The following is a 26,754-nucleotide window of genomic DNA, read 5'->3' as shown; positions in this document are numbered from 1 at the left end:
GGGAAACACAAGAACCCACTAGTTTATGACCTTTACTACTGTCTGTGTACTATGTATGCATCTAAGCAACATACTGTAGTATGTTGAGTGTCAGGTCACAGAGTCATAGTGCGCAATATGCTTGCAGACGAACTGGTTACATCCATAACAACGAGAGCCTGTAACACTGACATAGCTATCCCTCCCACAAACTTGAAGCCCTTCTTGAGCAGAACGCTGAGAAACTATTGGCAATCCATCTGGGACCGTGAAACCTCTACTAAACTTTATTTGATTAAGCCGCACGTGTGAAATTGGCGTTTGGTAACAAAATCGCGACAAACTGATGTCCTTTTCTGTCGACTGAGAATAGGACACGCATACAGTACTCACACTTACCTGCTGACTGGCAGTGAACCTCCCCTCTGTGGTAGGTGCGGTGAGAGGCTGACCATTCTCCACGTCTTCGTAGAGTGTTGGGGACCAGAACCTGAACGAAAGAAGCACTTTCCTGTAGGGTACCGGTGCCACATTCCCCTTCATCCGGTATTGTTTTTTAGAGCAGACCCAATTTTTGATCATAAATCAGTTTTACATTTTTTACAAGATTTCGATTTATTGTGCGTTTAAGCCCACGATATCTTTAGCACATCCTCTCAAGAGAGGCTGATGCTGGAATAGCTGCGACCTGCATGGCACATGCCTCCCAGCCTTTGTACTTAAGGGTCTTGGTGAGACAGCAGTGCTTTTTGTAGCGACATATTTTAGTACATCACCTCTTCGTAACACATCGTTTTTCTTTAGCTTATGTCATGTATCATTGTCTAGTTTTATTACGAATGTATTTACGCACTTTCCAACTAATATTTTTAGGCCTCTATAAAGCACCACTTCATTCACATCTCGTTATTCATTATTCATGTAGCAATGGCAGACTAATATCATACTCTTGGCGCTATTTGGCCACTTCTGGAATTGCGCCAATAAACCCCAATCATCACCACAATCGCAGTTTGCTTTCTTAATGTATGAATTTACAGGAGAAATGATTTCTTGCAACTACCACGAGTATAAATAAGAGATTTAAAGAATGAGCTTCAGCACCCCTAATTCTTGGAATGGTATCTAGGCCATCACAGTTTGTAACATGCACTATGTTAGCGGACAGCCTATGTAAAACTGTGTTAATTGGTTGAGCTCGTCTCTGGGAGCAAGAGCTATACACAGAAACACCGCACCGTAAGATAGATTCGTCAGTGGTGTTGAGTAAATTTTCACGCGTATTAAAGAAGCTGCTGTGCTTAATTCGATATAGTTAGATAGAAAGCAGCCAAAGGCGCGTCACTTCGTTTTCTATACACGAGCACACTAATACCTTTTTTCATCGAAGTACATCTCCGAATACCCAATAGTACGATAGAAGGGTGTCGGTAAACATGGACACGATGTACATGAGCAGTCATGAAATACAATATATTCTTGGAACTCTATACTTTCTTGTGAAGATTCCTTAAACACATTGGAGCGGTTTCTGCTTTATTTACGTATATTGCGTTAACCGAGAGCCAATCTAAACGTGCCTCGAATTGAGGTTGTGATAGCGTCACAGCTTGACTACGCGAATCAGGAGACTTCAGCTACGCTGTATCGTTCGGCGTTCTGAAAAAGCCATGTATGTAACTTCAGATTAGCCAGGTCATTTCCCAAATATATATTAAATAAAAAATGGCGCAATACCAAGCCTTGAGCGACTTAAGTCACTGAATTCCTCCTTTGTCTTCATTGTTTGGAGGCGACCAGTATTATACCTAGAAAAAAAATTGCTGGTACAATTCTTTAAACCGAACACTTCGCTTTTTCCAGCCTAATAGCTAGTTATTGGAGGGCGCCAAGTTTATGGTTTTATAACAGTTTGGTAACATTCATTAACTGATTTACGAAAACTTCGCTTCACATATATTTGACTATTTGAGCTGAATGTGCATAATTTCTGTAAAGGTTGCCTCTGGGAACATTAACCAGTGCCACTCCTGGTTAAAGTGGAGTTTGTGGAACAATGTTGTGGTCACCAGAAGGATACTAATACTACAACAGCAACAACAACAACAGCTTGTTCTACTACTTCTACAAAAGCAACAACTACTACTACTACCACTACTACTACTACTACTACTACTACTACTACTACTACTACTACTACTACTACTACTACTACTACTACTACTACTACTACTACTACTACTTAACTGTGTAATTGCTAACAGCAAATCCCCTCGTGTGAGTTTCTTTAAGCAACCTACTCAGAAAAGCGTTGCAATTTTTTTTAGATATCATGGAACTGACACAGTGTGGTCGATCAAAACAGATCCATATTACGTCTACGATAACGCATTGAATTTAACATACTTTACCCGAAAATGTAAAGGCAACTTTCTCATTTTTAGTCCGGATTCTGTTGGTGCCCACGGTTCTGCTATGTTTTCTTCTAGGTACCCCTTGTATAGCTCATTACTACCGCCAATAAAGAATTCCTTTCAGTCAATGCAGCAAGAATAGAATAAATGTTGCAACAGAATCCTTCCTGTCACAATCTTTTGTGCTATCATTGGTAAGATACTATCTATTGCTAAGTCTAAAGGTGTGCAGTGACCGATGCTTTGCTCGTTGTAAGCGTAATTCCCGCTTACCATGCCTTAGTTTAATGCTGTATGTTGCCAATCAAAAATAATGTTGCTCCATTTTGAATATTGTTCCTCCCCTTAAGTGTCGTCGCGCTATATTAGAGCAACATTTGTCGTGGAATGCTCACGTGGCAAGGGTAATGGCGAAGCTATTTCGAGTGAGTGGAATACTTTGTAAGTTGCCTTTTTCCTTCCAGAAAGTATTAAACTTAGATTGTAAAAATCACTCTTCTTATCATATATAAACTGTTGTCATCTTGTCTAGGGCAGGGCACTCTAGTGCACTGCATAGAATACAGAAAAAAGGTCCTACGTTGTATCCTAGGTGTTCCTTACTTAACGCATACTAGTCCTTTATTTTAAAAACTCAATTTTTATGCGAAGAATATTACAAGAGCTCAACCCAGCTCCTCAGGCGCGGCGGTGTCGCCTTCAATGACCTTTGACTCCATGCCATACCACGTGACACCGTGACGTCACGACAGAGGAGAAACGGTGCTCCAACTCGCGCCGTCGCTCGCGGCGTCGCGGCGGTATATAAGCAGCTGCGCTTGTTTCTATGTGGCTTTGGCTCAACTCTTGCAAGATGGGCTGGGTGGGAATCGAACCAGGGTCTCCGGAGTGTGAGACGGAGACGCTACCACTGAGCCACGAGTACGATGCTTCAAAGCGGTACAAAAGCGCCTCTAGTGAATGCGGTGTTGCCTTAGAAACGAGCTGTTTCTAAGGCTCAGGCGTGCGTCGCTTGCTCAGGCGCACATTTCGTTGCCGCGCCGAATGCTGCGTTGCTCGACGCTCACCGCGTCCAATGCGGGGCGCGTAGTCGCTGCGCCGTAGCCCATTGTCTTACACCCCTTGGCGGGTCGACGGGAACGCTGTCGCGTTCCACTCTTGAAGGCGAAGCAGAGTAACGCATGAGTTGTTTCTTCGTCTAGCCGAACCAAATATAGCCAAGCAACAGCAGTTCACCAGGCTAAACAGTGGTTCAACAACTAAAATAAAGGCTAGTATATGCTTCGCATCCTGGGCTTAACCTTAGCTAAGCCACAGCCATTTTTTATCCATGCTTAACGCTTACAAAAATATGTTGATGCGGAGTTATATGACCAGTATTAAAGAAACCACCACACCTTTAAACTAATTTGTAACTTAATACCAAAACATAAGACTCTCAATACAAGGATCTCTGAAATATGGGAATTACCGAGGCCTTGAAAACATTATGCTTATCAAATGCTAGGTTTTCGACTACCCTACTATTTAAACAAGGTAAAGATAACATAGTGCTTATTTCTGCTCTAGAAGAAATGTATCTACCCGCAAACGTGTATATTGGGGGCGAGGACTTACGGAGTCGCCATCTGTCGTAAGCGCTTCCCTTGCGTAGTATGGGGGATCAAGCGGCGCGCTCCTCATAGGTTTGGCTTACAGCGCTTAATAAAAACACCACGCGACAGCCCTCCTGTACATTTCTGTAAGTACTCTCAAAACGAGGGAACTTTATTACTGTAGAAATAATAATCTTGGGTAGACTGAAAGCACAGAATCGTTCACAGACGCTATTTCTTCACCGAATACGCACAGTGAACGCCACTGCGCGGGGTCGCCGCGATGAAGTCTCCCGAACCGGCTTCTTGCCTGGAAAGTCGGCAACGCTGAGCGCAAACTATGTGAAATATGTTCTTACAGTGGGCGGCCTGTATAACCAAATGGCGCATAAGAGAACCAAGCCTCAATGCATGCAGCGATCACACGGGTTTGGGGCGACCGACTGCGCGTCTGCATGCATGTCCGCGCACCATGTTTTGCTTTCATTGAGAGCGTTTTCGCACCGTGCTGTGAGCTTTAGGCCGCAGCATATGAGCACTTGACAGTACACTAGCAACCATTGTTGCGTTGTTACACAATTTAGTTTTAACAAGGGACTTCGACCCCTACGGCGACTGTGATGTGCCATCGCGATCCAGGATTCATAATCTTATTTTCTTCCAAATTCTTGGACGTTCCAATATTATTTCTAAAGTTGCGTCGCACTGTATGCTGTCAGCGGGCGATTTCGCACTGCTTCTTTTTCGTAATCCAGTGCGTTAATTCATAACACAAACACGACCATATGCCATGCCTTCATTTAATGTGCTTTTTACCACTCCATGTCCATTCCAGTGAACTTGCCAGTGTCTACCATCACCAAGTTTATAGACCAAACCGTCGTGACATTAGCCGGGCAGGGAGCACGGGCGAACGTCTCAGTGCGCGTTTTCTGTTACCGAACATCGCAGTCCCGGCGCCATAGCAGAAATATTTCTCGCGTCTGTGCTTGCTGCATACCCGAGTTGTAGCCGATGGCTGTTTGCCGGTTCTAAGTTTCGCGATTCAAACTTCACGGGGCTTTTTGTCCTGCGGGTACGTGTGAATAAGGCTGACACCGGGCTCCGTTACGTACGTCCGGCACTGCGGCACTGAGCAGTAGCCTACCATGCTGCACGCCTCCAAAGGCAGCCACTACCTATTGTAGTAAATTCAGATGTTGTCAAGCAGACACCAAAGGCGGGAAAGCCTCACCACTTAATACGAAGCGCAGCGCAGGTGGTACTTTAAACTTTCGTTTTCAGCTCGCTTCGGCGCTACCGAAGCAGTAGACGCGGCCGCTCTGTCCACGTGAGCCCTCATGCCACGTCACGTCGACGGTAATGCCAGCTTTTCCAGTGGTGGAGCTCGCCCCCAATAGACGCCTAAAGGCTCTGTGATAAGGTGTATTTATTGTATGACTTTTTTGTACTACGCGTATCAAGTCCTTCTGTATATGCTGCTGTATGAAATATTCCATATATTGCGTCCTATAATATTTATACATGTACAATGCTGCGTTTCTCCTGATTAGTTCAAGAGTTCTTTTGTGATGCATTGATGGCTAGTTATATTTATGAGGGTTACTCATTATGCACACTTCACATTTTTCTAATACTTCCTCATAGTCATCCTGAAAATAGTTTCACAGTTATTAGTGTGGAAATCCTATTTTTTCTATTCTCTTGTGTTAAACTGTGTTCATTCTTCGTCGTTTTGTTGCTGCCTGTAAAACGGGGTCGTGGACTACGTCCAGCTTTGCTAGCGTTTTGTCCACGGTCCAGCACCCAACATCAAGTACAACATCAGCTGTATGTTGAAATAAATGTTATTTTATTTTATTTTATTTGAAATAAATTACGTGCTCGTGACGCTTGCGGCAGAAAGGAGGTTCTACATCCGCCACCAAGGTTTGTGAGTGGGGTTATATCCCAGGGTTAGTTCCCAGGGTTAGTTCTAGTTTTAAAACATAAATACCCCAGAGAGTAGATGGGAGAACGGCGCCGCGGTAGCTCAATTGGTAAGAGCATCGCACGCGTAATGCGAAGATGTGGATTCGTATCCCACATGAGGCAAGTTGTTTTTTTTTCAACCATTTTAATTTACAATAATTTATCATTTGTTTATTTCAGGTACTAAGTACGAGTAATTTCCTCTGTGTTGTCCATGGTGTCCTTATTGCCATATTATGTACCTTCTTTAAGCTCATTTGACATAGCAAGTTGGTTTCATAACAATTCATGTCCAATACTTTCGAATGTATATGATCGTTCCAGAACAATTCAAGTAAAAGCTATTCTAAAGTGCTGAAACCCAAGCACTGATCCTGCCATATTGATAGCATCGTTTTGACACAGCTATGTTGACGCTACCTAAGGTACGGCTGCGAGAACATTCGACCACACGTATCCTGTGTACTCGCCTTCAAGTTGCTACTATATTTAACCCTACACAATTTTCTGGGCGGTCAGCGGTCACATGCGAGTGCTGTTAATAAAGTCGTAAAAACGTTGCTTTTCGTTCGGAAGCCTCAATCGGTGAACGTCTTAATTGGGAAGCTGAAGGACGAATCCGAAGCTCGTCAACGGCCACAGATCTGCGACCTATCCACCTTGAGAGAAGTCCGGCGCTGTCAGTTTGCATTGCCAAGCGTTTGAATGTCGTCAAACCGGCAGAAGGCTGTACAACAACGCTCGAAAAGCAGTAGACACAGGATGCGTTTCGTTCGATTCGCTTCTAGAATACGTCCGCTTCAACAAAGAGCCGACATTAAGACAAAGTTCAAAAGGCGCTCTTCACCCGGCGTACGTGAGTTCTCGCACAATTCTGTTGCTTGGGCACTGTCATAAAAGATAACACCAATGAGCAGCGAAAAATAAAATTGAAGGCGACGATTTCTTTGCGTCGTACCTATAATGTCTTTGTCGAGGAAAACATGTACTCATGGCATTAGGAAGTTCATTTATCATTCTGGGCGTGAGCGTCGTCACCACTTGTCGTCGACATCGTCAACAAGTGTCAACATCGAGACTTCAATGTGAATCTGCTACTGCAACGTGTGTCATGATGCGAGAAAGGTGAGTATAATACAGGCTGTTTTACGTACATCTTCAGTTTCCAGCAGAGAAATGCATACTACGTGCCCAGGTTACTCTAGTAGATGATGGAGAGTATACAAAGTAACGAAATATCCCTGCAATGCGCCGCAAACGTATCATATCAGCGAGCAGGATTTCATTTATTGCTTGTAGAACAACAACAGGACACTTGCGCTCAGAAAATTTATTTGGCATTTGCAGCTAAGTCCATTCGTGCAACACAGAGCGAGAAAAGCGGGAAAATGTGCAACCCCATGGCAGTTTGCACATTAACTAAGTTCTTGCAAGAGCTCATTGCGAAATGATTGTCTCGAGTTACCTTACTTTAGGTAATGTGAAGAATAATAAGAAATCGAGACCGGGAAGGAAGGAGCCGAATAAAGCCAACGGCTAAAGGCATCGTGGTAGTTATAGAATAAACATAGTATACCATTGAGTGTAGAAGAGAAAATAAGAGTCATAAGTCATTTCACCGTCTCCGTGCACAAGCCATCATATAAATTTCCCACGGTTCAATAAAAATTATTGTTAACGGCGATTTTGCACTACTGCTAAAAGTGAGTCATCACGCCAAGCATCTCATACGTGTCGCTAGACCATCTCAAGTTTTCTTGTAAAATATTACAGCTATTTACTACCTTACGTAACCACAGTCATTTCGCAGTACACTTCCACTGAAAAAAATATTTGTGTCACATGACGCGCTTGCGTAGTTTGCTCAAGTAGGTGAAACATGATTCTGCGAGGGAAAAAAAGTCGCAGTTTTGCCCGAAAGGCGTAGCATCCATTGCAATAACAAATTTGTAGACAGCTATACGAAGCAAGGACAACAGCTTTATAGGCCGTATAAACTTGTAAACATTCGTTTACTAAATTAGCAAGCGTCGTGTCACGCGCGCACAAGCAAACATGATCACATTTCACTCGATGACCGCGGAAACTCGATGTCAAAATGATGGTGTGAGGAAGCGCGGCAGCAGCAGCAAGCGAATTTACTTTCGTGCTGCCTCTTCTTTCAACGCCAACTAAGTGGCGCGAACACAGCGCACACGAAGCTGCACACGGCACACCTAGACTCTGAATTCATCGCAGATCGCTTTCAAGAGAGAACCCACGCGGCCACGTCGTATACGCAGCAGCCTCCACATTTGACCGCCCCTTCCCCTCCCCACCCTCCGGTGCTTTGCGCGAGACGGAAGACGGCGCGTTTGTTCCCCGCTTTCCTTCTTTGCGCGCGCGAGATTACGACGCCATCGTCGACTCACCCTCGCGCGCTTTCACTCGCACATACAGCATACGGCGCGGGGCGACGACGTTGGACTTCGTTCTTGGACTTTATACGGAACATCACGTCGCCTCGACGCCAACGCCCACGGCAGAATTTTGTCTGGAGTCTCCATATATTTGTAATCGCAATAGTGTCATAAAACGTACTTTAGTGTACAACGCTGCTCAGCTTCACCTGAAGAATTTACAAGTGGAGCATCTTTCATATGCAGTAGGGTCCTTTTGCAAGTTCAGTCAGCAAGAAGTGCTTTGAGAGCCCCAAATTATGACCAAAATTTCCCAAATCGACCAATTTTGACTCTAATCATTGCTATCGATGTGTGATTATAATTGTTTTACTTCGATGTCTTGGAGCAGTACATTACAGTAAGCATTTTTCGTTGAATAATGAAATGGTGGCATGTCAAGAAGAAGTGTTGCAGAGTGCATAAACTCGTGTTGCATAAACAGCAAGAAGACGATATAGCCAGACCAGACGATGCGGAGGTAAAAGCTGAAATTTAAATTATGGAGTCTTATGTGCCAAAACCACGATCTTATTATGAGGCACGCCGTAGTGGGGGACTCCGGAGATTCGGAAAACCTGGTTTTCTTTAGTGTGCGCCTAACTCTAAGTACATGAGTGCTTTCGCATTTCGCCTCCATCGATGGGAATGCAAAATCCACTAGTTAACAATACACTAATTAACTTGTTAACTAATTACATTATGACCCACATTGCAATTTGCAAATTCTAGCAGTGGACTTCGCAAGGCGGATCCCCTTGGAACGAATTCTCAGGACGACACCAGCTTCGAGATATAAATCCCCGAACTTCGCGGAGAAATGCATTGCCGTTCCAGTTACTTGTGTGCGTCAGTGCATGAAACGATGTTTTGTTAACAAATTAACTGGGACGCCAATACATTTCTCCGCAAAGTTGGGGAATTTATATCTCGAAACTGGTGTCATCTTGAAAATTCGTTCCAAGTGGATCCTCGTTGCGAACTCCACGGCTATAATTAACTTGTCAATTGCAATATGTGCCATAATGTAATGAACTAAAACGTATTTGTTCAATTTTTATTAATTAGTAGATTTTGCATCTCATTTTTTTGTGCAAGTATTGTCCGCCACTTCGAGTAGACCGACTCATAAACTAGAATTGTGGTATCTGTCACAGGCAACGTTTGAAGATTTTTTAATGTGTTGGCTGAAACACCCTGTGTGCGTGCGTGTGCGTGTGCGTGCGTGTGCATGTGTGTGTGTGTGTGTGTGTGTGTGTGTGTGTGTGTGTGTGTGTGTGTGTGTGTGTGTGTGTGTGTGTGTGTGCATGTTCGTGTGTGTGTGTGCGTGTGCGTGTGCGTGTGCGTGTGTGTGTGTGTGTGTGTGTGTGTGTGTGTGTGTGTGTGTGTGTGTGTGTGTGTGTGTGTGTGTGTGTGTGTGTGTGTGTGTCCGGCCTACATAAAAAATGCAGCTGAAGGTTGTCCTTTCCGGAATACCGCCCGTGGAACTTCGCTCCTCTTAAGAGGCTGATGGATGCTTACTGTTTATGGTTAGAGCTACGTAGAGCTACTCCTCGAACCCCATAAGTCTCTAATATTTAGAGCAGTATGTCATGTCCAATGAAATCGAAATATTTTCAATCAAATAGTCACTTGAAATATTGGCCATTTTACATGCTTTCTGCTTTGAAAATGGCGAGTCCCTTTGAGGTAGCCGATTTTTAGTATAGGAGCCCCAAAGGGTTTGCGGTCCTAAATAAATGGCGTCAGGGACACTGCGCATGCGCGAGACGCAAACAGAGTTTAGCGCTTGCGTCGGCGACCCTATCTCATGGAAATAGCGCTCCGACCCAAACTCTAATGAGCATGGCGGCATCTATCGAGGCAACGAGTGCCGCCTTGTACCACATTTGGCCCCAGTTCTCGTTTACCTGCAGCCATCAAAAGTAATTAACGATGTCGTAGGCTTTCGCTGTCCCTCATTTCATCTGAAAGACAAGAGCTAAGCGAGAAACTACTGTTATTTCTTAGATCGGTAGCTGGACTTGACCGCCGCCGGGCTTAATTACCACAAACGCACCTCGTTCCTAGGGGGAGGTCTCTCTCGTTACTAGGTCGGTCGAGATTGATTTCAGAGCTTAGCATATATGGCACAATTTATTATAAACATTGTACATCAGTGTACTCAGACCTGTTATTACTGATGAAACAGATATCAATAGAGCAAAGATTTTGCTCTGCTTTCGATTACTTTTTTTATACTTCCATTTTCACTCGTCGAAGCGCGGCAAGCGCAAGATGCAAAAAGAGCGAGCGCTGAACCTTATAGTAAAGCTCGTTGCTGTCGCGTAACGAAAAGGGCATGTGCGCAAAGTTCTTTGGAGCCGGAAAGATAAGGGCCCCTATTCAAAAACTCTCTCCTTCAGTCACGCACTCTAAGAACTTGTGTAATGCGAAGGACTGCTATCAGTTACAATGAAGGAAAGAGACCCGCTTGACGATCCACTGGCGTCAAAGCTAACACATAGACGTTGCTATATTTTAACTGTGTTTTCTCTAAGACTGCTGGCGTGCATTATGAACTTCTGAAGTAAAGTTAAAGTCACACACGTATTAGGATGAAAGCGACGAGTCACTGTTCTAGATTATGCTCCTGATTTTCAGGTTTTATCTTGGTGTGTACAACAGGGCAAGCAGATGCTGGAGGGTATATGCTTTTGAAGGTTGATTCAGCTTAACGCAAACTTTCCGTTGCCTCTATATAAGAACGTTTGCTCTGAAGACATACAATGAATGGTAGAATAGTCAGCAATACTGTTCATACTTTTTTACCCTGGCGCCAGACAGAATGCAGAAGTGGAGAGTTGGCCCTTCTGGATGCTTCACAAAACGTCTACGCATCGGCTCTAGACAGCAGTATGTCAAAAGTTCCCGTTCAACTTAGTACATCAAGAAATCATGGAAGTAACTACTAAACTAGCGGGGACGCCTACTCCTTCCAAAGGATGAGCCATGAAAACGCTCAAGAGTTTGCTCAGCTTGTTATTAATATTAATATCGAATTCTGCCATGTACCTGGAGAGTCGAAAGAAAGATATCAAGCTAAAGCATACATATTGAGGAACAATATTATAGTGTGCAGCGCTTCTAGTGAGTTTGTGACTACAGTAGCGTCATTGAAACTCCATGGTAATAATGTTTGCACTCAAAATGCCAATGCACTCTTTCTCCTCCACTTTTGCACGTGTGTAATTTAGAAATCATTGAGCCACAATGACCAGCTTATACTAAAGAAGCATTCTCGCACAGAATATTACAAGTTAAGCCAAGTAGGTCAGTGCGTTCTATAGCTATGCAGAATTTCCTAGCTCTGCGCTTTCTACAATCGCCTTACCTTTCTTTCCGATTGCACAATCAACAAATATTCCTAATTGGGAGTACTAAGCTCACATTTCTTAGAATATCTGCAATCATGATGATGCATCAACTTCTGTTTGTCATCTCTTAGTACCTGAAACAAAACGGTTGCGTGCGTTTATCATCGTATATCCATCCCGACACTTCGGAATGTGTTTTACGCTTTCGCTGTTTTGAGTTCTGTTATATTATTACACTACGCACATCATCCTTTACACTGCTGTCGACGATATATCCTACCTACCACGTCAACGTGGTTGCCTGGGCCTATCAAAACGTCCTGACCACTTTACTGCCCTAACGCGTTGTTGTCTGTTTGAATTTGAATAAACCCATAAATGCAGTCGCGCGCGAAAGTCGCGAACAGATGTCAAGAAGTCAGTTTGATAGACGTCATTCATTTCGCACACCTTTTCTCCTCTAGATTCGCGTCAGTGGAGCACCGACAGTTTGACGACAAAGTTCAACAGCCGCCCTTGCCCGAAGTTAAGGTTCCGTCGCCCAAGACGCAAAGACGCGTACAAAGGCGGCAGGTTCGTCAGATGCACGTACGAGCGGAGCATTTGGATGCGCGCACTGTCTAGCAAGAAGACGGCCTCATGGCTCTTGTGATCGTAGGTGTCCTGGTCGTGGTAGGGATCGTCAGTGTCAGCGGACAATTCTGCACTCCGCGGGATGCAGTCGCGCGCGCACTCGAGCGAGCCCCTGACGCATTGAAGGTGAGTAAATTCTTCGTGCAGATCCCTATTCTAAATTAGGAATCACAGATGGATATTCACAAGCTTGAAGGATGCTTAAGCTTCGCCTTTAAGAGTGGAACGCGATAGCCTCATCGGGCCCCTTTTGCGCCGACGCCGACACCGGATATGTTGTTACACGGCACCCGATAGAAAGCAATTGTGGGCCGATCCCGGTGGCAGTGCAGAACAGAGCGATGGCTCATACCCCCTTAAGGCAGAGGCTACAAGTAGTGACTCATGAATGGATCATAACCCCGCAAACAAGGATAAAGTGGTTTGTGCTAGAGTCTCCGCGTAACAGAATTACGTTTTCTCGTGTATTCAGTGTATTTGTTTATGTCTGTAGGTTGTGCGTAGGTCGAACTTTAGAAATTTTCTGACGCGTCTTAACTTGAGAAGCTCAATTAGTTCAGTGACGTCTCTGCGCCACGCAGAGAGCCTGCATCGTTGTGATTCGGGATGATTATTTTCTGACGGACAACGCCGACGCCGACGCCGACACCGGAGTTTCTGCGACATGGAGCCCTTAACGCTGTCGCGTTAGTAAATGTTCTCATAAAATATTATTAAAATTCACCTCGAGAGGTCAACAAAACGCGTGAGAAAGCTATAATTTTCTTTTATGTGAGGCAAAAGCGTGTATTAATAACTAATACGCCTGTAATAAAGTTTACCTAATTATCTCTCTCTCTCTCTCTCTCTCCGAGAACTGTCGGGGTTCTGTAAAATAAGTGCCTTTCAATGAAGTTTCGAACAGTCTTCAATATGTTAAGTTGATTTTGATTATACACGTTTTATAGTGAAGTGAAAGATAAGAAGTATTACGCCATCTCAAAACTTACGCCATCTATTACGCCATCTCAAAACGCGATACCGCCATGCATCGTGAAGACCTACTGTCTAATCAAGTACTAAACATCCAAGGATGGGCCCATAGCCATCATCAGCGCTTCTTTCTGGCCATATCTCTCCTTTTTTCTTTATATTCCCCACGACGTATCGCCATCTGCCTGACACTCGCGCATTTGCTTGTCTAAGAAGAAGTTTCCCAAACTCAAGTGAGGGCACTGAAGACGAAGTAACAAGAAATTTCATAACGAACCTGACTTTCAGTGCACACCGTATATTTCGTAGATATACTCTGCATCACATGGTAGTGTGTGTACATTGCGGTAGAGCAAGGAAATCCAAAAAGGAACACAATTTTTATTGTTATCGCGCATTCTTATTAGTAATTCCGTCTTTGCTTCTCTAATAACTGCCGTGAGAAGCTCGACGAACAACATTAGTAAATTGTACTAATTTTCTGTAATTTCTTCACGTCATTAACGCGCTGATTAGTCAGTTCATTAGTGTTGCTCAACAAAAGATCACATTGCATCAAGGCGATATCAATGCGTAGAAAATTTGCTGTAATTACCACATAAAAAATATTATGTCAGAAATAAATTGCACATTTCGTTACATTAGTCCTAGTTTCTGTTTTTGCAACTTTAAATGCTGAAACAAGTGTCATGCGATTGTTTAACTCAGAATACGGCAATCATAACTTTGGTGCACATCAATTGCAATGACATCAACACGCATGCCTGCAAAATATGCGTGAGTATGTGTATATTCATCTTAAGAAAGAAGGCAAAAATATCATGCTTATTACGCAGCATTGAAAGCCGTAGAGAAATTTCACACTAGATGGCGAAGCTACAAGGGGCTACAACTCAATGTGTAGACTTCAAGTAAGACAGCTTCAATTTGATGTCACATTTATTGTTTACAGTTTAACGTAATTATATAGTGAACACGAAGAGGTGAGATATTTATGGTCTGAAGCTTTTATGCTTGCGACACTTTAAGGCAGAAACTAGCAAACTTCCGTAATCAATCGAGCGCTGAAGTCATTGAATGAAACAGCCACAGACTCTTACAACTGACATCACCATCTCCTAAAAACAATACTGCATCTCAGGGATGTGCAAAACGTATATAGTATTGTCTTTCGGGACATCCGAAACACATGCGTGGATGCGCGTGTTGCGCAGAACCTTTCACAAATCACTGAGTGTGATCGTTGCAGAGGTGCTGGGCTTCCTCTGCGAAATGCCGATTTCCTATTGGACATGAGTTAAAATTCCACTACCGGTGCTGGGCAAATTCATCTTCCAAGTCCACAAGCCTGCATTTGGTCTCCACAATGCGTTTTGTCGATGTTGGTGTGTAACACTTATGTTGCGACATCTTGTAACTTAATGATAGCCTGAGCAGTGCGTGTACACTGCAATTATTGTATAGCACACCTGTTAACATTCCCAACAAGACGTTTCTTGGGTTTGCCAGGGCGCATTTTTACAATTGCTAGTAGGTACAGCAGGGCAAGGTGTTTCTCTCGGCGCTCGACATTTCTGCGCAGGCGCGAGTAAGAGCGGGTGCGAGAGAGAAAATCTGGAAGCCTTTGCTCCTTGAATATGTGACTCTGCCTGGGCACTACGAAGGAGGTTTCTTAGCGCGTGTTGTATGCGTTTGTCCCCTAGACATGCCGGCGTTCCGGAGCGCGGTCGGGTTTGTTTACGCTCCGCCGCTGGCTGCTCACGCGGTGAAGCGGTGGGCACGGACGCCCCATTTGGTGATCGCTGTGTCTGAAGGGGCAAGGTTCTGACTGGTGTAGTATAAGTCGCGGATTGCTTTTTTTCGTCACAACGATAGATTGCATTTTTACAAGCGCTGCTCCAATAGGGCACATGTAACCGGCAAACGGAGGCCTCAGGAGAGCACCTGGGGTTATAATAAAGCAAGCGGCGCAGGATCTCCGGGGCACCCAAGGAGTAGCGGGGGGATTCAAAGCTGGAAGCAGGGTGGCCCGTGGGATGGGGCCGCGAAGGCCGCCCTGCCGTCTAAAGGTATCGAAGGCCGTGTAAAGGTATCGGCTGTCCGCTATCGTGGACAGCCAATTTTTATGCGAAGCATATTAACGTAGGTTTCGGGCCTTCGCGCGACGCCCGGCGGTGGCCACCATTGACCCTGAAGTGGGGTCACGTGATGACGTCACACAGGCTGCAGATGGGGCCTCATATCGCGCCGTCGGTCGCCTCCCGGCGGTGGCCACCATTGACACTGAAGTGAGATCACATGATGTGACGTCACGTGATGACGTCACACCGGCTGCAGATGGGGCCTCATATCGCGCCGTCGGACGTCGCCCGGCGGAGGCCTCCACGCTTCGGTTCGTGCCGTCGCGCGCGACGCGGCGGCGGCGCCACCATCGCTGCATCACGTGATATGTGACGTCACGCCAGGGATGAAGCGGCGCGCGCCCGCCGTCGCGTCAGTCTCTGTGCCCGCAACCGCGCCAGCGTCTTTGCGCCGGGAGTGTATGCGGTCAAGATGCCTCCAAACGCTAAGGATACGCTAAGGTTAAGCACAGTGGATGCTTCGCATCCACTGGACTTAACCTTGATAAGCCTCTAATTTTTTATGCGAACACCCCCTGGCATGCGCAGACCTCGGCGAGCCCCAACCCGCGGACCATTCCGGATTCTAGCTTTGGTGTTCCCGTTGCAGGTATAGAGTCCTGGAGGCGCCGCCAATAACGCGAAATAATGGCAAGTTGTTTCAATTAGTAAAAAGCACAATTGAATAAAGTAGTTACGTCCAGCCGTCAACTTGCGACGCTAAGTTCAGCACTACCACCCTCCACGACTTCTGCCCGCACGCCTAGGGACGAACGCGCTAATACGCGCTAATAAAACTCCTCCGTAGTGCCTAAGCAGAATCATATATTCAAAGAGCAAAAGTCCCCATACTTCCCTTCTCGCACCCGCTCTTACTCGCGCATGCGCGCACACGTCCGGCATCTCCGCAAGTGCCACGCCCCGCTGTACTTACTAGTAATTGTAAATACGTTGCCGGGACACGAGCGTATACCCTAGCGACGCATTTGCCTGCAGCTACGTTTGCCTGCATTTGCCTGCAGAAATACGTTTAATCCACGTCTACGCTTAATCTGACACTGCTGCCTATTGGAAAACACTAGCTTCTACAAATAATGTTGATTGCGTTAATATTGCAGTTGATGCACGAACAAAGCGGACCATTCTTCCTGGTGTATCACTCGAGGAACAGCTCGTTTCGCCATGCGTACCCATGCCTGCGTGTTGTAAGGATCCCACAGGTGCACAACAACAGAACCACATACCAGTACGATTACCAGTCTATGACAGGAATCCAGTGCGTATGACCTTAATATATATAAACCTTTATATGTAAGCACGCAGAACTGGCACCCAAACGACTTTACTACTGACACACCTTAAAGTGACACTAAAGAGCCGTTAAGTGTTGTCTGGTGAAATGTGTTAATACTGAACTGCCGTTTATTTGTCGAAAAAAGGTGAGTTAATACACTGGTGCTCATGTTTTTGTGCCGCAAGATACAATTGAGAATCGAAGAGTCGTTTTTCTGTGCAGATATAATAATAATAATAATAATAATAATAATAATAATAATAATAATAATAATAATAATAATAATAATAATAATAATAATAATAATAATAATAATAATAATAATAATAATAATAATAATAATAATAATAATAATAAGAAGAAGAAGAAGAAGCAGAAGAAGAAGAAGAAGAAGAAGAAGAAGTAACGCACTAGCTAGCCCAGAGAGAAGGTCTCTTATGCGCTGATAATGGCGAAGACGACGGCTCTTTTTCAGGTTTTGTTCGCGCCCGTACACTATAGCGCCTGCACATCAGCATGACATCCCAGATTTCGCATGTTCATGCCGTTGTAAGCTCTAAAGCTCGCTAAGTTTACCCTTTAAATTTATTAGCATGCAATCTCTGTCCTGTTCATCCATAATCTATGAACTATAGTTCCGAGCAGCCGCTGCAAAACCTCATCACGTTCCGAGTAGCCAGCGCGGGAACTCCAAGCCCGCGTCCTTAATTTCTGCGTCTTTCCTGGCTGCCCGAGTGTCCGCGCACGACAAGTCTGACGCTTGTTGTGCCTAAGACGTGCAAATTGCCAATGCAGCCTAATTTAGCATACGTGTTTAGCGTTGCTTTAAGAAATATGGGATTGCCGGTCATTTGTTCTTCCGAAAGCAATCTGTTATATTCGGCTCCATAGTCTAACCAGGTTGTAACGGACATACTTAGGCGCTACAAATAATTTGATACACCAAGTTATTCGGTGAGCCTAGACTCGTCTATTAACAACATCTGTGATGCCTTCCTTATATACGGATTTGTTATGTCCAGGGAAAGAAGGAAGAAAAGATGAAGTACACTTACTTGAAACTAACGTTAACACGACCCAGTCACCTGACTGTCGCAGCAGCACTGTAAGCAGCGTAGCATCACGCCTCTAAGCGGCTCGGCAGGATTTCGCTTCGATACGCCTCCGACACGCTTCTGCCATGCTTCTGTCCATTCTAGAAAGCGGCTTTGTGGCTTTAACAGCAGCCGCCCCAAGTTCGACACACATCCAATGCCCGGCTCGTTATGCATGAGTTATCTTACGCGCGCGTCGGTCAGTGGGCCTTCTGTATTTGATGTAGGGAATAACTCGCCTTATGCGGATTTGTTAAATTCGTGTTCGGCTTCATTTCCACCGGTACAACCCCAATCGTACAGTACTACATTGGTGAGCACAATAACTCCCCCAAGTGAACCTAAGCGTCAGACACGCAGTTGCTTCATCACAACAAAGAGGACAGCGCTGCATTCCTTTTACTGTGCACTGCAGGAGATTATTCTTAAATATGGCGCCCTCTACGCAGCACGCGCAATACCCCCTCTGCGCTCCAACGTTTATGAGCAAACATGCGTGCTTCTCTCCTTTTTATTGATTGTTTTATCAGCGAGCTTTAGTATCATGCACCAAAAAGAGTTTGGCGAATTATGATTATCTACATTAGTTTATTTGTTATTTGCTGACGTGACAGGATACACAAAACATTTTGTTACCCACAGTAGAGATCACGGGGGACTGTTTTACGATCGTTGTGATACGTAATAAAAAATTCATTATTTTATGTTTTCCATGGTATCACTGTCTGTTACTTTGTTAGGATTGTCTCTAGTGTTGGGGCCCTTCGATACCCCTTATACCTCTAGCTCATTGCACAGCGAGACTCTCGGGTCTGGCAGCCCTCATGCCCTATAGATAGCGCACAAACGTTTATTGGCCTATTACCTGCTCCCATAATCACGCCTTAGCGTATTGTACACCTTGAAAAAATAAATATACGAACATTTCATTCTACCACTGTGAACCTAGAGGTGAAACCTGGAAGATAACATGATATTCTAGATCGGAATAAGAGGAAAAAAGTGGTTTCGCAGGTCACATGTAATGCATCGAGCAGATTACCGATTGTGTATTGAAGTTACGGAATGGCTGCCAAGGGAATAAAAATGCCGTTGAGAACACAATCTTGCGGTTTTCTCAAATTAGGGAACTTGCAGAGGATGGAACCGAATCATGCAGGGCAGTATTACCGCTGTTGTTAGAAGATACGTTTGTTTAGCCAAAACAGAGTGTTGTTGTTGTTGTGTTGTTGTTGTTGTGTTGTTGTTGTTGTTGTTGCTGTTGTTGTTGTTGTTGTTGTTGTTGTTGTTGTTGTTGTTGTTGTTGTTGTTGTTGTTGTTGTTGTTGTTGTTGTTGTTGTTGTTGTTGTTGTTGTTGTTGTTGTTGTTGTTGTTGTTGTTGTGTTAGTCCAGCGCTCATAGCTGATTGTTGTTCCAGGAAGCTGTAAATAAATGATTTATTTGTTTTTGTTTGTTTGTTTGTTTGTTTGTTTGTTTGTTTGTTTGTTTGTTTGTTTGTTTGTTTGTTTGTTTGTTTGTTTGTTTGTTTGTTTGTTTGTTTAGATTATGGGGTTTTACATGCCAAAACCACGATCTGCTTATGAGGCACGCCGTATTGGGGGACTCCGGAATAAATTGGACCACCTGGGGTCATTTAACGTGCACCTAAATCTAAGTACACGGGTGTTCTTGCATTTCGTGCCCATCGAAATGCAGCCGCTGCTGCCAGGATTTGATACCGTGACCTATTGCTTAAAAGCGCAACACCAACGCCACTAAGCAACCACGGCGGGCATTATTCATTCATTCATTCATTCATTCATTCATTCATTCATTCATTCATTCATTCATTCATTCATTCATTCATTCATTCATTCATTCATTGCTGAACGCGTCCTCAATAACTTGATATCTTTATTCAAGCACCGCTTTTGCCATTCCGGTGACCATAGTTCAGCCTACTGAAATATGCCTCAACTCGCAGCTATAAAATCAAGTCATTTTAATATTAAATGTACCCGCCGTGGTTGCTCAGTGGCTATGGTGTTGGGCTGCTGAGCACGAGGTCGCGGGATCGAATCCCGGCCGTGGCGGCCGCATTTCGATGGGGACGAAATGCGAAAACACCCGTTTGCTTAGATTTAGGTGCACGTTAAAGAAACCCAGGTGGTCGAAATTTCCGGAGTCCTCCACTACTACGGTGTGCCTCATAATCAGAAACTGGTTTTGGCACGTAAAACCCCATAATTTAATTTTTATTATTATTAAACGTGTTCCTCTATAAGGAGGTTCATGGCATTATGCATTGCCCAAAGCTTCTTCATCCTTTACAATGTTCCATTCCGCAAAAGTGTACCAGTCTGCATTCCGAGTTTTCTGCATGGCCTTGTTGCAGCAGTGACTGTCCTATGGCTCGACTCCAAAATGCATGCAATAAGTACTGTGCATTGACATATCTTTGAGTTCACTTCTGTGTTTTGTATATATGTATGATAAATAATTTTGTTGTATGGATAACTCCCTTGCACGCCCGGCTCTCCATGTTGTTTTACCCTGTTTGTTTCTCTACCTTGCATTCTGTTTCTCTATACCACATGTTTTCTCTGTACATTATGCCGTGTGTACTGCGTTCTAAGTGCGCCAGTATGAAGGTACCATAGTTGTTCCTGGGCACTAAAACCAACATTTGATTGATTGATTGATTGATTGATTGATTGATTGATTGATTGATTGATTGATTGATTGATTGATTGATTGATTGATTGATTGATTGATTGATTGATTGATTGATTGATTGATTGATTGATTGATTGATTGATTGATTGATTGATATTCAGTAGTGATGATAACTACATTAATTTCTTCGAATTTTACTTGAAACACCATTTTTCAATCTTTTAAACAAAATGCCATGACCTAACAAAAAGCTTTACAAATTTTTTCTTGACAGATTCGGTCAGAGACCTGTAGGTCTGGACAAAACAGACGAAGCTTATCCATACCCTAACGAATTCACCATCAATATCGGCCATGGTGGGTATCCTGTAGGTACAACTGTGGATCAACATATCATATGACCATGTAACATGGCTCTAGCGCCATGCATTTTCGATGTAATGTTAGGACATGTTAAGCAACCGTAAGCACTAAAAAATGGGGCGCTCGTTCAAAGGTCACATTGTAACTCTGCAAGTAGCTAAACACTGATGCCTGTCACCTATTTATTTCGAGGGTATATACTATGCAGTCACTCGAACGCCATAAACAGTTGCTACTGTAGGCAACAACCCTCCCTGCAATTTCATGAATATCCAAATGCAAATAGCAAATGTACAATTTAGAGGCGGTTTTCAGAAGAATGAAACACGCAGATTAATATATATATATATATATATATATATATATATATATATATATATATATATATATATATATATATATATATATATATATATATATATATATATTAGAATGTAAATGACGTGAAGCTTCTTTGAGTTAGCGAGGTAGCAGCGATAGCGTACGAGACCCACATGGTCTCGGCGCCTGTCTGATAAACCGAGCTCTCTTATGCATTGTGCTTGTCGAGGAAAGAACGGGGATGAGAAGTGTACGCACATAGAGGTACGGCCAATATGTTGGTACATTAAGGCTTTTTATACCCCTTTCGTCACAGTGTCACAACCATTCTGGGTAACTGGCCGCCGTATGACGTAATACGACATGGTATGGAAAACTTTAGAGGCTGCAGTGCCTCTACTTTCAATAAGCAATTGACTTATGTGCATTCGACAACGTCACCTTAGAGAAGGTCCCCGTGCATAGCGCCATAGGGCGTTTCTGCTACTTTGCGAATATGTCCTCGAAAACACCTCCGCGAAACGGACTAGGCACCTCTTGCGATTCGAGCTTGATTTCAGCAATCGTGTCAATTTGGCCTTTAAGCAGGTGTGTTAATTTTGGCAAGAGAGCGAAATTAGCGGCAGCAAAACCTGGCGGATGTGCAGTATTTGAGGTCGAGGATCATCCCTAAGGACGTAGCTTATGTGTACGGGTGCAACCCTGAGACACAGCAACAGTCATCGCAATACATGGAAACGCCCAATGTCTGTGCGAACGAATAAAACAGAGAAGCTTCGGAAGTCCGCAGAGCGAAAAAGTGCATGCTCATCATCTTTCCCGATAATTGAGGCATGACGAATGGGACATTTGTCCCCCATTTCCGGACCATGCCCAGCGAGTTTTGCTGCCAAGTTTTTAGGGCTTCTGAGGGAGCATGTTTGTAGAAAACGGCCCGATCTGGGGCGCACGGGGATCTGGTCATTGCACGGTGACGATGTACCCTGTCATAGTGGAACGCGCGAGTTTCTCGCCGCAAACAAAATGGTTTCTCTTACACATTCACCCCAGCGTCCGTCCGTGTCTAACGCCTTCTCCTTATGTGCGCGTCCTCCGTGTTTCGCTCGTACCCCCTTCATTCAAGTTCATCATGCAACAACTGGCCGAATAGCTTGGGCTAATTCACCCTACACTGGCCAGATTTGGCTCCCACTCAATTCGCTTTCTTCCAATACTTAAACACCCAGCTCAAAGATCACCGTTATGACGCGATTACTGAAAGGAAATGCAGATCGTAAAAATTTGCTCGACTCGTGCCTGTAACGAGACTTCCGGGACATGTACCCTAAGTGGCAACAAAAGCTGTGAGAGCTCTATTGCTGTGCATAAGTACTATTTCGAAAATGACAGTGTTTGAATGCACCATAAATTAATTACTTTCTTCAAAACAGAGCCAGCCTAGAAACATTTTGATGTCACCTTATAATTAAGCCACACACTCTTTGAACTTCGCCCACACATCATAACAAACCTCAGCTTTATTTCTGCCAAATATAAACAACGTACCTTCTTTAATTAACATAATACAGTGGGAGAGCCTACTACGCACCTTGTAGAACGTATCTAAACAGGGAGAAAAGTAATATTCAGCAATTATCTGGAAAGCACGTCATCAGAATCCAGGAACATCAAGCTTTCCAACGTGTTAGCCTTAACATTCTCCCCAATTCCACAAAATAAGAGCTCAGTGAAACTAACAGTTTACTAAGAACTTAGGGAAACATTGAGAACAACGACCACACAACGCTCTGTGGTTCTTGAATAAGTAGTTTACTGCAAAGGCCATAATAAACCCACAGACTTAGAACATTGCCTACACATCCCCGATAGGTTGTCCGCAAGAACCGTAGCTTGTACTGTTCATTGAAAACACTGCGTATTGAATGCACGTCATAGAACGCATAAGATTAGGCAAAAAAGGGTATTGAGTAATTATTTTGAAGACTTTAAATTAAGTCAGAAACATTAAACTTTCTCCAAACATTACCCCTAATTACATATACCCCATTTTCAGCAAATGCGACTTTTGCGTCACGTACAGTTCATGTATGGGACACCAGGAAACATAGCGAATGGCTCTATAATGCTTTTCAGCAATTATTTAAGGAAGTTTTTTTCAACGCCCGCCGTGATTAACTAATGTCGTTTAGCGTTTAATACGCCCCCTGGAAACAGGCAGCAGACTGGGGTTTAGCAATTTCAATTTAGCCTTTAATTAACTCACGCACTTCAACGTTTTCCTGAACATTGTACTACCAACATGGTCCACAGTCTCACTATATATATACTCGGTGAATTGCCTAGTTCTATCGAGGCTGCGCGATTACACGCATATAGCGTTTTCGGACGTTCCTAGTTGCACTAACAGCTTCTCTGTAAAAAAAGAACATTTGGCGTAGGCTGCATTCACTTTGCCTGAGCCCGATCAAACATCTTCAACTATTGGAATCAATCACCCTGCCGTACCCACAGACCGATTCCTCATCCGGGTAGTATGCAGTCGCTCCCTCTTATCAATGACTTTCATTTTCTTTCTATTACGCAAGTCAAAGTTCATACGCGAAGGCAGGTTCGTCATCACGTGGTTAATAATAAGAAGCGGTATTATTGTGAACTACGCTTAATAAACTTGATAAGAGTACGCTCGTCAAAGCATTAAATCTACACACCAAAGCGATACATCCACCAATTCTAACTCCCGTACTGATTCCCCTCCTGTCCAAGAAAGAGCAAGCGCTTTCATGGGCTTAAGCAGCAGCGACAGCCTTGTTGGGCTTCCTAGTCCTTTAAGCATGGTGGTCGTGAGAATGTACTTCATTTTCTATGTAGGATGAACGGGACAAACGGCGTGGAATGTTTCTGTTACAGATAATTCTATTAAAATCTCACCTGAGGCCCATGTGCCTGCGAAGCAGCAGACAAGTAGAGGGCGTTGTCGTGGTGTAAATGCAGCCTTCCTTTTTGCAGGACATGAAAAAATCCTGCAAGACTTCCAAGTTATATACACTGATTACAGACACTGCGTCCTCTTTTGGTCCTGGAGCTTAGGTACGCACTAGCAGCTCTTAATTATTTTCTATTATTATTATTATTATTATTATTATTATTATTATTATTATTATTATTATTATTATTATTATTGTTTTTCCATATAAAATCCATTGTTCCTTTTCACATAAAAAAGAATATTGCGCATGCTCTGGTGTACAGTATTCTCAGATATGGGATTACTGTTTTTGCTTTTTGCTCAGCCAGATGGCAAAACAGAGTTGACACTTTATTAAGAAACATACTAAGAAACATAGCATATAACGCCCCCTTTTCTGTGTCTGATAATATTTTCACAGCCCTTGGTCTTCCATGCTTTCGAACACTCTTTCTACAGACTGTAGTGGTGCAACATTTCTGGGACAGCAGTTTCAAAACACGTCATACAGCCTCCCGAAACCTGCGTAGTTCCATTCGTTTTAAGGTGCCGCGCTCTTCAACAAGGCATGGGGAAGCCAGGCGCTGTGTTTATGTTCCCCAAATTTTTAATGACTTACCAGAGGAAATGTTTTCCGCAACATCAAAAAAAATGCTAAAAATCATGGTTCACGCATTGTAACACGGTTCCTATATGCCTGAAAAATGTTCATGATCAGGCACGAATTGTTAAAATACTGTTCCTTGCTCTTTATTTTTCATTTCTTGTTGATGTTACTTTTCGTAACTTTTTGCACCTTGGTCACTATTGATTTCATGTTAGTATTGTGTTGATATATTGTGTTTATATTATGTTCTTATTTTATGTTTTACTGCACGTCCGTCTGCCGACTTTGCCGGGCCAAGTCCCTCAAGCCACTAGAGGCTTTGACAGGCCCGTTTCATTGCCCTGTATACGTTATGTGCAATAAAAGATTTATTATTATTATTATTATTATTATTATTATTATTATTATTATTATTATTATTATTATTATTATTATTATTATTATTATTATTATTATTATTATTATTATTGAGAAAGGAAGACATTCTACGAATCTATCAAAGTGGCACAATTACTAAGAGTCACAGAGAAGCAGTGCCAACAGACTCTGACAGAAGACTCTAGCGCACTCACTAATGATATCTAATGTTACAATAGCATCACCTGCGCCTCCTAACTGAACTACGCTCTATTAATACCGTTTCATCAGATATTAAGTGTTAATAAATGCCACAGCTTGGCTCTCAGCCACGTAGTAGAGTGGGATTCCTGACAGATCTTTCTACCGCTGAACACCCTTAGCGTGTACATCAAGCTTGGTACGCGAGAATTTTCGCATACCGCCCCCGTCGGATTGTGGCCGTTGCGACCGGGATCTCAATCCGCTACCTCGCGCTCGACAGGCGCACGTCCTAGTCACTGAGCCGGCGCCAGCGGATACTGTCGTTTGAAGGAACACTCAAGAGAGAAATTAATCTGAGCGGTAAGAGCCAATTACATTTTTTTTTTTACAATGTCGAAAAATCCGATATTACTGCAAGAAGTGGATTCATATCAACAAGAACAGATGCAAAAAGTCATAGACCGGTAGCGATGCGGCCTCGAAATTCCATCAACAAGCTCGCTGGTACGTGATGGCATCTACTTCTGGCTATAGCTAATGTTTTATCGCCGAAGATATGCTACATTGTATTCGCAATAAAAAAAAACAGAATACGCAAAAAATACCCTGAAATCAATGACGTTGCATTGAAGTACCAGCACTGGGATTTCGGCGCGAAATTCGAGAACAAACACTTTTACTTTCATTTCTGCTTCTAGTAATCAACCTCTTGTAGCGAAATGAACGAAAATAGAATTCTAACAGAATAGTATATGTGTTGAAACTGATTTTCTCTGCAGTGTCCATTTAATGACCACAATGCTGCTGTACCCCTTGGGTCATTCTTCTAGAGATGCATTGTAGACGCCAGAGTAATTGTGAGAAGCTGCTCCTACGGCTCTGCTTTTGACATGTGGCTGTTCTAAACTGAAAACATACTACTAGTTATTTTAATTCTTGCTGCTGTGGAGAACGTGCAATGCGTACGCTATTTAGCGATTAATATTTTGTATGTTTCATGCAAAAGAGCACAAACCTGAAGTGCAGGTTGGCTAGCATATCTAATCAACTGAGCGATCGTTTGCGCGCATCTCCCTAAACGTGCATGTAAGTCCTCAGTAATTGACTTGTCACAACACTTTACGATTCCAGGCTACCAAGTGTGGGTTGAGTCATCATACCTGAAAACAAGGAGAAAGGTGCCCGAAGTTTGCTACCTCGTGTACGAGCTATTGGAGCCACGTACAAGACACATTGTTTATAAATGGAAGAGGTGCGAAAAATAAGCGCCCTGCAGAGGTACATACACGGGTGTGCTTTCGACACCGCGGTGGCAAATATAAGTCGTGGCATCTTAAAAACTGCGCAAATGTATTGCTTGTTTTATTCCAATAGCAGTTACACGTGCGCTCGAGGCGCATTCGTGCCGCTGCCATT

At 43.6% G+C, this 26,754-nt stretch overlaps 1 protein-coding gene across 2 annotated transcripts in view; it reads left to right on the top strand.

The window, feature by feature from the left end:
* Positions 1-26,754, top strand: part of LOC135921308 (uncharacterized) — a 151,307-nt gene that overhangs the window by 71,434 nt on the left and 53,119 nt on the right. Inside the window, exons 1-6 of one of the 2 annotated variants that reach the window (XR_011511419.1) lie at positions 6,998-7,084; positions 12,218-12,512; positions 16,597-16,754; positions 20,796-20,878; positions 24,212-24,292; positions 26,470-26,616. Coding sequence is in view for 1 of the 2 variants with exons in the window: in XM_070532091.1 (XP_070388192.1) it covers positions 12,393-12,512; positions 16,597-16,754; positions 20,796-20,878; positions 24,212-24,292; positions 26,470-26,603 (576 nt within the window). In the remaining variant the exon portion in view is untranslated. Of the gene's footprint in view, positions 1-6,997; positions 7,085-12,217; positions 12,513-16,596; positions 16,755-20,795; positions 20,879-24,211; positions 24,293-26,469; positions 26,617-26,754 lie in introns of those variants that run through there. The other variant, XM_070532091.1, reaches the window with a different exon arrangement.

The sequence above is a fragment of the Dermacentor albipictus genome, chromosome 1 (genome assembly GCF_038994185.2).
Source record: "Dermacentor albipictus isolate Rhodes 1998 colony chromosome 1, USDA_Dalb.pri_finalv2, whole genome shotgun sequence".
Taxonomy (NCBI): Eukaryota; Metazoa; Arthropoda; class Arachnida; order Ixodida; family Ixodidae; genus Dermacentor; species Dermacentor albipictus.
This window is presented reverse-complemented; position numbering and strand designations above follow the sequence as displayed.